The sequence below is a fragment of the Sphaeroforma arctica genome (assembly GCF_001186125.1).
Source record: "Sphaeroforma arctica JP610 unplaced genomic scaffold supercont1.417, whole genome shotgun sequence".
Lineage (NCBI taxonomy): Eukaryota > Ichthyosporea > Ichthyophonida > Sphaeroforma > Sphaeroforma arctica.
In genome coordinates, this window is record NW_014040141.1 from 27272 (window position 1) to 38864 (window position 11593).

Consider the following 11593-nt stretch of genomic DNA (forward strand, 5'->3'; position numbering starts at 1 on the left):
AGAGAGCTAGTGAACAGGACTGCTGGTCTCGCTGGCGGAGGATGGCTTGGTCTTTTCTTTGCGGCGCATAGAGAGATTGCTGCCTGTGCTGCGCATGCTGGTCCCTCGCACGCAGAACGAGGTAGCGCGGTTGATAAACGTTGAACGCTTTCCGTCAGGGCTGTTGTTAGACAGTGTGTCCCCTTCCCCCTCCTTGACCTGTTCCATGCCTTTTAAGCTGTCGGCGTGATCGCTGTTGCTGTTGTTGCCTGGGGTGTCTGAGAAGTTGTCATCGCTTGCGTTGTTGCTGACTGAGGCTGATCCTGCGCTGTAGGAGAAACTACCACAGCGCAAGCGGTGCATGCCCTGGCCTTTGGCGCTGTCCTTGGAGTTCGGTTTGCGCCGGAAAGAAAACCGGCTCTTCTGCTTCTCTTCATCACCAAAGTACACACCCTGAGCAGTCAAGAACTCGTGGATATCCTCCTCCTCTTCCTATTGCGTTGTGCCAGTGAAACGAACAAACCGTATATTTGGTGAGCAGCTGAGGGTGCCAGCGGTGTCAATAACACACATCACAGCATGTAATAGACGGAGTATAGTGCTACCGCATCGCCACATGTGAATAGTTGCTGGACCAGCAAATGGTGTTCGCAACGGATGCATTGTTATGAACGGACAAATCAAATGTATAAAAACAACAAGAAACCTGAAGAAAAATATACACGCGATCAAAACACAGTCATCCCAGAGTAAATGAAAGCGTAATGTGCTAGTTAAAATTCATTAGCAGTCCAGAGTATCTTTTTATATAGTTGCCAAACTAATAAAATAACAAACATAAACACTATACTATTAATAATGATAATATATATGTTATATATATATACATATATATAAATATATACATGCATGGATGTATGTAAGTCGGTGAGGAAGTAAGAAAGTAAGGAAGCAAGCAAGAAAGTATATATAAATATAAATAAACATATAAATATATATACATACACACACACACATATATATATATATATATGTGTGTGTGTATAATAATAAATAAACAGATATATATTTACATGCATATATATATATATATATATATACATATATAAATATACATATATATATGCATATACATGTAACAGATAAAAACAAATATATATTCACATGAATTTGTATTTATATATATATATATATATACATATGTATATATATACATATACATACACATATATATATATACATATATGTGTCTAAATGTATGTATGTTTGTGTGTATGTTTTTATGTAAGTATATGCGTATGAATATACACACGGCGATATGTACGTACAAATATATATACACATTGTATATATAAATATATATATGTATATATATATAGCGATATATATTCGTTAATATTATATATATATAGTAATATATATATATGTTAATATATATAAATATGGAACATAGGTATATATGTAATACATGTATAAATAGATATATACATATACATATATATATATATATACATACATATACAATATGAATTAATATTTTAAAATTTTATGTTCACACACTGAGGCATAGACATAGACACAGACACAGTCACATACATATCTACACACGCACACACACACACACAATATATATATATATATTTATATGTATGCTTATATATATATACATTTGCAAATATGTATAGATATACATAAACACTTAAGTACACACATGGATACATTTTATTTCGTCATACACACACACACACACACACGTACACGTACACGTATATATATATATATATATATATATATATATATATATATATATATATATCTATGTATATATCTATGTATATATCTATGTATATATCTATGTATATATCTATGTATATATATCTAAAACCATTGCACTTGACATATAGAAAATTCTTAGTAATAATTCTTCTGCAACTATTGTATTCAATAGTACTAGCTGAAGGACCTGTATAGTCCCTTGCTATGTCCTTGCACAAAGAGATTTAAATAGCGGAATAGGATCAGTTGTTAGGTATACCTCTGATACCAGCCACACTTCCAGATACATAGGTCGGCTATCGAGTCCTCTAAAATATTCGTGCAGTTGGTTGTCAGGAATTTTGGGTTCAACCTTGATGATATGCGTATTCTCCACATCTAACTTGGGTCTCCCTGCGGCTCTGTGACCTAACTGTGGCAGCGCAAGTATCAAATATTTCGGTTGATACCCCCCAGCTGTTTTCTGCAAGGTTACAATTTTTTTATAGATCAGAATAGGAAAGGTGGCGAGTTTGTATATAAATTATGTGAACGGCACGCATGAACTGTATCGATATCAGTGTCTACGAGATTAAACTACAAAATAAAACTCTACATTTTGGTTGGCAGCACGGATACTCGGAAATCACATCAATACAAGCAAAATGACAACAGCAGCCAAAGGATGTAGCAGTGAATTCAAAAACAATCACCCACCACCACCTCACACCACAATCACACACTCTGCAGACAGCACAAAAACATACAACCACATACTCTCACGATCTTTTCGACGTTGTCCATCCACCCAAGCATCGGCTGTGCAAGTGGACGTGCTTTGGACGTATCGTACTGGCGCACCAACACCTTCTCATTAATGAACTTGAACAGTTCCTGTGTTTGTGCCATATTCGGACAAAATTTTCACTCTACAGTGCGTGTATATTGTAATTGTGTGTGAGTATGAAGGCAGATGTAATCTGAGGTAAGATATAGCCTCGATTTTACCTAGATCACAGTGTAGAATATTCCCTTTCACCGATGATTCCAATGTAAGTTATTGCTTTTTGTTGATACTAGAGTCGATTCAGGAAACGTATAAACGGCACAAAATCGTCAATTCACTTCAAGAGAGTAGAGAGAGGGTTAGGTGGCAAATGATATGTATAGTGCACGTGTGCGACGATTGTTCAGTTAATACTTATGAAGCTTTTCAATTCCGACTGGCTAGTAATAAATACATCTGCAATCACAAGTTCTTAACTATAAATAGTAAATCACTGCGAGTTAAATACCTCACCACTCGTCAGTTCGCGCATGACGCCGATGGGGTAAAATCTATTTCCAACGGTGCTTGAATTTTTAGAAAACAAAACAAAAATGAAAACAAATAAAAACTGATATGTATTTATGATAAATATAGCCTATGGGCTATGGCTATGGGTCGAAAACTTGAAATTCGAAAACAAAACAAAATGACACAACACACTCCAGTAAATACTCGAGGAGTCCACACTCCACGATCCACAGTCTCACACAGTCACACAGACACACATCGCTGGGGGTTTTGTTTTGTTTTTGTTTTGGTGTTAAAAAACCCAAACGTCAAAAACAAAAACAAAAAAAATCAAAAATGTGTAAATATGTAGAAAAAAAAATCACACCCTTCTTCTAAATATACGTTGAAGATTCAGAAGGCTAAATATGTAAAGTCATGACCATCATAATTTTTTTTTAAATAATTTACACAGAGTGAAAATTGGGCGAAAGGACGACTAGTGGACGAGTCACGACTCACGAGAGTCTGTCAGACTCAGGAGTCAGGGCTCACAAGAAGAAGAGTTTAGGAAATTCAAATTAGGACACTCTCTAGTCGAGCCTCAACGAGTCCACAGACCACTAAAACCCTAAAAACGCGCAAAAAAAAATGTAAACACAAGTCAAACACCCCCCATTACCTTAGGCCCATATTTACCTATTTCCAGTTTTCCACCTCCAGAATGGTGAATATTGGAGAAATCATGATTTCTCACCGCGCCACTGCCCTCTGTGCCATTGTGGCATGTGCCCTGTGGCGAGGTGACTGAGCCGTCCAGGTCTCTCTGATGACTGATTGACTGTCTGTCGTCTGACTCTGTGTATTTAAATACAGCATACTATGTGCTCGCTCATAGCTCTGTATTTATTTATCTACTCTCTAAATGGAGGAAAAATTGGGAAACGAGAATGTGGATTGTGGCGGCGCCGCCTTCTAAAGTTCTGGGACCCCAGACATTTTTAAAAAATACAAGGACTCAAAATGAAAAAATCTGTACGTATTCTTTTTTATATTTACTTTTTAAATCAAACAAATAGGTACATATGTATAAAATATGTACGTACATATTTATATTTTATATTTTTCTGAGTTATATTTGTATATCTATCCAAACAAAACAAAAAGCTGAAAGCTACAAAAAATATGCAGGCCCCCTGGCGCCGGCCGGGGACTTTTTATTAACGCCCGAGCCCGTGTCCCAAACCGTATCCGGTCCGTTCGCAAAGGTAGGGATGATATTTATGGGCCCACGGCCCCACGCCCCACGCCCCACGGATGGAGACTTTGGCCCAAGTACCGAATTATTTTAAGCGTGTACAGTGTACTCTGTACACCGCAAAAAAAAAATCTTTACCGATACAACAGTCCAGTATAGTTTTCGGTATATAATCTAAACCTATCACCTGAAATAGAATACAACGCCTCAGAGTCTCTGACTCTACTAGAGAGTATAGAGAGCCAATGTTCTGTTAAACCTGTGAGCGTGAATTCGTGGATCCATACCTCTGAGGCCTAACCTCAATAAGTTTTACGTCAAAACTTTTATTTTATAAAAAGTTTTTAGGTTAAAGTTTAACTTTTATAGCTGATTGACTATGGCAGGTGCCTTTTTCAGGTCAGCATAGTTAAGCGCAAATAAAAAAATTGGCCTATTTTTTGGCGGTCGCTCATGCGACACTCACCATAAACATAAGTCCTTAGTTACCCGGTCAGTGACTATGGGGCGTGCTGCGGATCTTGTTCGGAGTCATATTTTTCAGATCGGTTTGAGAAGGCCGTTCTAATATCACAATGCATCTTCTGCATGAGACTTCAAGAAGTCTAATATTCAGCAGTTAAAGTGGCATCTAGCGAATGATAAAAAATGTCCAACGCCTTTGCCCACTAGGGAAAATTTGATCGAAGATATCAATACAATCAACGCGACTAGGCCGTGAAGCGCAAACGATTTACGAACGAAGCGGAAGCTGAGAAGAAGCAAAAGACTCTCGATGGACATGGTCGTGGCTCCTTCACAATTTTTAATATGCAGGAAGCGGATGACGCCTTTGTCAACTTAGTCTATTCTGGCATAATAGACGCTAACGCTTTACGATCTAGTCATTTCAAGAGGACCATATCAGCAGCTATCACAGACGGATCGAGTTACCATCTTATCTCCCCTCAACGAGTAATGGATGATAAACTTATACATACTGTACTGAAGCTGCGTACATACGTTAATGTGCAGTGTGGCGAGGCATTGAGGCAGTTTGGCGGATCATTGGCCATGGATTCTGCGACTGTCAACAAAGAAATTGTAACTGGTTTAGCCGCGCTATCGCCAAGTCTAACACATGCAGTATCGGCTGGTATATTTATTCAATCTATCGACACTTAAAGCAAGCAGTTTGAGTAAAGGTATCCAAGTCTAAGCCGATTCAATTGGTTATGTTCTCGATCAATTTTCTAGAAATGGAATCGATATCGTTGTGAATAACACGGACACGGCTGTCGATTGTGTAGGAATTGCGGAAATACTAAAAAAGAGACGATCTCACCTAAACTTTTGCCCAGATTCGGCACATGTGGCAAATTCGGTATTGGAGAACGCATGTGAGAACATTCCGGTAGTAAAGAAATGACTTATCGGAGTTGATAGTATATGCAAATACTTTACCGGTTCTAGTTTTATGATGACCCAATTGAAACAAGAGACAGCTAAGATTAACAATGGTAGGTTGTATATAGTAGCTAATTTCTTTATCTAATTTGATCATACAGAATACACGTTTTCAACTGCACATATCTCTAAGGGATCGACGGATTTCACACCTAATCTCCTTATAGTGTACCAAAGTTTTGTGCATAGACTAATGTAATTATGTACTGATACTTACTTGTTGCTACCGTACACCACAATGCTTACTGCTTGCAGGACGATCTTTGGATCTACCGGCCGGCGAGTGTGACTCGCGCTATGCTTAAAGAGTCATGCGAGGATTTAGAGTTTGGATGCTCATTAAATATCTACGTGCTATCATCGCTTCTACAGAGTATGATCAGAACTTGTCAGGAAATGTGAGTAATATCGCGGACGGTGTCTCAACGCGTGTGGCCAAGAAAAACGACAAAGTAGAAGGCTTGATAAACGATGACAAGTGGAACCACGAGGGCCTAGCTATTAGTCGCTGCCTCTGGCCTCTTTTTACACCAGCCTCTTAGTAATGCAGACAGTGAGGCAAGTACTTCGACAAAGTATTAAGATGCATCTATGATGTTGACAAACAGCTAAAAAAAGTTAACTATGGTCGATGACGATGAGGTGTTGAGTAGTATAGAAAATAGTATTGCAAGAAGTTGGAATGATAACAACCGTGCTCATTGGGATTATATCCGCGATGTATATTTCCTAAAATTCTCTGCTATGTTGAATCCAAAAAAAAAAATTGTATGCCAGCCATGGGAGAAGCCGGGATACCGTCACAGTATGAAAGTAGTTTCAGGCGGAATGTGGTTGGTGGAAAGAGAGTATGAGGCTCGAGATAATTTTGGAATCAAATCAAGTGACCGAATCCCATTAGAAATACGTACCGATATTATAGCCGAGGAGCAAAAAAATCTAGCAGCGTTGGCGTATGAGGCGGATGCATTCTCTTCAAGAAAGAGGTATTTGCAGAGAGAGCCTTCTCCTATGCACACAGCCCATTAGGACCGGCAGAGTGGTGAAATTCAAACGGTTCTGATGCTGCACCTACGATCTTTAAATACTGTAAGAAAATGTTCACAACTGCAAACATGACAGAGCAAGAGACGCACTGGAAAATGTACAAGGACTTGTTCAAGTAAGGCAAAGTACGATATGATAAAGAGTAGTGGATACACTGGGCCTTTGCAGATCAAGACTTGTTTCCTCACTGAAATAAGGTCAAACTTACATCTTACCGATCAGGATTCATGGGGACTTGCGAGCGATGCGACTTGGGTAGATACAGATAGGTAAAAAAAATAGCGAAAAGTATTACGACGAGTTCACACGCTTTTGCGTGACCAAGTTTGAGAATGAATCAAACGATGAGATTGTGATCAATCCTGCACTTGCCCAGTAACCCAGAGTAGTATAATGCTACATTGAGGACTTCGAAACATTCATATTGAAGAAAACCAAGGCTAACAAGGAAACATTAACACGCTAGTATTACGGGCTATTCCTAGAGACCAAACCGGGTGCACAAAAGTATGTGATTGATTGCGTGTCTTGGATTAAGGGTGAGAAATACGTCACACGCATCAGTCCTTTGAATGAAGATGGGAGCAGTTTCGGTAGAGGGCATATGGAGACCTTGAAGAAAATGAGAATCAACTACGGTCTGTGGCGAAGTATATAACGTGTGACGGATCATGGTAACAATAAGGCTACTAGGTTTAGAGCCAAACAACTAGAACCAGCGAACAAACCAAAGGGTCACACAGAAAGAAACAGTTGAAGACTCGGACGATGATGAAGAAGATGACGAATTTGACACAGCAGAAGCAGCAGCCGAATCTGACCCAGAAGCAGTGAGAGAAGAATCAGACTCATGTGAGCTTGGAGTGACAGATGAATTAGACCTGAATATGGACACAACAAACATACCAGTGCCAACGCCAGTAACAGCGGACTCTGAAGATGATTCTGCTGAGGACGATGAGGATATTTTGGACGATGTACAACCTGGCACCACCAAAGTACCAGCCAAGAAGTCTGTTGGAAAGAAGGTCACTGCTAAGAAGATGCCTGGGACAAAACTACCAGCCAAGAAAACACCCGTTACCAAGACAACGATGAAGATAGCTAGCAAAAAGGCGCCTACCAAGACTTCAACCGGTACATGTAATAGCCGGGCCTCCACATTAGACTATGTTATAAATGTACTCTTAAGCAGTACGTAAACTATAAACGTACTCTTAATAGTACAAGGAACTTAAGTTTCCTAAATGGGTTTTAACGGTTTTATTAATTAATACCTATTCCATTTTACATATCAGATATTTGGACGAGGCCATTAAAAGGCCCCAGTAAAGGACCAAACATAAGATTTGGTCTAGTTCTATTAATAGAACTATATTTACTTTCCAAATCTATTTTTATATATGAATACTTCGGTAGCGAGATGGCTCAACCGAATATAGGTTTCTCGGGACTATTAGCGTTTCCTAGTTTAACCTCCGATCAGCCAACCATATGTGCCAGCCTGATGAAGGCTAAGTCGGTCATTCTTGATAAGTGGCAAGTTATTGGTTAATGCAATAACTAAGGACATCAAGAGTATTTTTCTTTTTTCTTCTATTTTTTTCTAAAGATAGAACGAGTCTCTCGGATTCGCCGAAACGAAACATATAATAGTTTCTATTAGAGCGACAACGAAACACTAAATAAAATACCATCGGCGAAAACAGTACTGAGAGGATTATATACAGGCAATATCTCAGCCTCACAATCCCTCAGAGTATTGCTGTTTTCACGAGGCATACCTAACTTTACTAAAAAGACTCATTTTGCTTATTTACTTTGAATTTGACGATACTTAGACTTTACCTACGCGTTTAATTACTCTAAGGCGTTAATATCGCCTTGATAGACCGAATCTTACACATTTTAAAGCTAGCAAAGGTATTAATTACTTAGACTACTTAAACGTAAAGGTAGATAACTACCACAAAAAATTCGTGTCCAAGCTAGTCCTTAAGAGATCAGCTAGCAGTCATAACTTAAGATTATGACCAAGAAAGACAATACTCCATCTAAGAAGCGTAGAGCTGAAAAGAAGAGGATGGAGATAGACGCCGCTGCTGCTGCCGCATTTAACGCGACTGCAGAAGAGGAAACCCAATCCGTAACAGAAATCATTGCTACTGGTATTAATAACAAGGACAATACAACAGATAAGGGTGAGGACACTCCATTAAGAGAGACGTCCCCTGAAGAAAGAGCCTGCGGGCCAACTATTGCGTCCGCTTCGAAGCTTACGTTTACGAAGTCAAGAAGCGACGCAAAAGGATCGGTTAAGACGATTCTCACTAATCCTGATGAGAACACGCAGAAGGATCTAACTCCAATTACGGAGAAAGGAGACAACCCGCTTAAGAGAGAGGATGAGAAGGAAAGCTCAAAGAGCCGACCCGAATCAGAATCAAACCAGCCATCGCACATAAGTAAGTTGATCAATGAGAACACTGAACTTAAGAATCAGTTAGCCGCTTTTAAGAAGCGACTGACCATTGAACAGGTAGAGAAGATGTATCAGTCAGGTGAGAAAGCAAAACGCTTACGCGAACATATTTCTCCCGGTACTACTTAAGCTCTTGAAAATTGGACTGCCCGTCAACTGGAAAAGCCAGTCACGGACGAGCCCGAACTACCCGGTTTTCCGATATCCTACGCGAATTTAAACTCCGAAGAGCAGGCACTATTCACGCCAGGAGTATCCCCTGGACATGAGTCTCCAATTCTCGAGGATATTATAAACCCCGAGACAAGAAAGAAGACTCAGCAGGAGTTTCCCCATTCGGAAAAGGCCCCACGCCATGTACCAAAGTCTACGGGATATAGTCTTCCTATGCATCAAGACCCACAGGTGATTATACCACCTGAGCTTCACATTAACGAGAAGCGTAAGTCTTCTTGTAATTATGGACTTTGTGGCACATTCTCGAAGCACTAAAGCTGCCCGTAGGCGCGCCAACGACATCGAGTTTAATCGAGTCGATCGGTACGCTATTCAGCAGCCGGCCGAAGATTTCCAATCTGAAGAGGTAACCGCGCTAAATCAGGCCGTAGATGATTGTACTCTGCAGATGGAGATGGCGCCTGACTTACACGACGCTAGTGACGTCACCTACTACGCTAATCTAATCGCAGTCCAGGGCTCAGCTCAATTTCAGCCGAGCCAGCACCAAACACTACCATACAGAGCTACATATTGAAGCTCGATGCTGATTTTCAACGTCCCGATATTAAGAAGGACACGATACAGCGATGGTACAAGTTTCTGGCTATGCATTTGTTCTGTAAGAGCATAAGCAATAATGACCGAGAAAGTTTGTATACTAAACTTAGACGTAAGTACGCAAACGAACCTCGATATTTAGGTCACGAAGCAAAGTTTCATCTGACCCGCCTTGAATGGGACAAGTTCTATCAAACTGTGTCCACTTTATATACTTCCAGTCGAGTAACCTCGCAGGCGAAGGCGGTTGTTAAGAAACCGTGGGAGCAGACCGATCAAGGGTACGTATCCAGGCAGACCTCCAACGAGAGACCCCAACATACACGTCCACGTGAATCTACTCAATTTACACGCCCTGTTATGAAGGTGCGTGCGGAGCACAAGGAACCTGCATACAAGCAAGTTAAGAAATATACTGATGAGAAATGTGGTTATGACATGTACCAGTTAACTCCTAACGGTTACTGGAACGGAAAGCATGCCCAATCTTGTAAACACTATCTTACAAAATGCGATAAATTTGTGAAGACCAATGGCTACCACACTAAATTGTGTAACGTCAGACCCGACATTAAGTTGAACTGACGATACTACCGGGTACAATCGATACACAGACAGTACAACAACTCTTTAGATGAGCGTGTAATAATCCCTGTAAAGTCCAATGGAAATAAATTCTTTGCGTTGATTGATCCTAATTCTGAAATTTCATGTATATCCGATCGCGTTGCATTAATGAAAGATATCGAAAGGAGAACACAAACAACTCACCTCATTTTAGCTGATGAGAAAACCTCCAAGTGTGAAACTATGGCAAAAGATGTTGAGATCTCGTTGGCCGATGATAGGAGTATCACTACCCAAGCTGTGATAGTTAAGATGTCACAGAAGTACGACATTATAGTCGGAATGAGCGACTTACTCACTTTAGGTATAACCGTAACTGGTTTACCAAATAACATAGATCCATTAAAGGATCAATCAGACGATAACTGTCTGAAACCATATAAGCCCCCGTCAGACACAGTCAAGGCATTAATACCTGACTTTGTGAACAAAATCATGGATCTGATTCTTGTTAATGTGAAAATAAAGATCACAGATTGGGCAAAATTCCGCTTTAACGACGGATATGTCAGCCTTGACTTAACCAAGGTAGACTTTACACAGTTAAAGTGTCCCTCAAGGAACTATCTATCCTGGAGACACGAGGCTGTGGTAAAAGAACAAGTTCAGAAATGGCTAGCAGATGGTATGACAGAAATTAACTATCAACAGACGCCAGTTAACTTGGCATTGTTAGCCGTAGACCAACATAACTCTGACCGATCATTTAAGAACGTCAGAATATATTTAGATATGAGTCCGATAAATAAATTTTTGCCGACGCATAGCTTTCACCTACCTTGTATTAACGAGCTACTGCGAAGGAAGGAAGGTGCTACATTATTTACAACTATAGACCTTACACAAGGATACCATCAAATGCAGATATATGAACCGCATCGTAAATACTTTAGTTTTACATGGAAAGGTAAACAATACAGATTCAGATGTGTATCTATTGGGCTGC

The 11593-nt window shown here is 39.8% G+C and overlaps 2 protein-coding genes across 2 annotated transcripts; one reads left to right on the forward strand and one right to left on the reverse strand.

Annotated features, from left to right (window-relative positions):
- Window positions 1–6: 6 nt before the first annotated feature.
- On the reverse strand, window positions 7–2643 carry SARC_06055 (hypothetical protein; the record flags this gene model as incomplete). The annotated part of the gene is made up of 3 exons (XM_014300059.1): window positions 7–471; window positions 2015–2218; window positions 2512–2643. 3 exons carry the CDS (start codon window positions 2641–2643, stop codon window positions 7–9), a joined length of 801 nt encoding a protein of 266 aa, XP_014155534.1.
- A 5005-nt stretch (window positions 2644–7648) lies between these two features.
- Window positions 7649–7963, forward strand: SARC_06056 (hypothetical protein; the record flags this gene model as incomplete). Its single annotated transcript, XM_014300060.1, has 1 exon — window positions 7649–7963. The coding sequence occupies one exon, from the start codon at window positions 7649–7651 to the stop codon at window positions 7961–7963; it is 315 nt and encodes a 104-aa protein (XP_014155535.1).
- Window positions 7964–11593: the final 3630 nt, after the last annotated feature.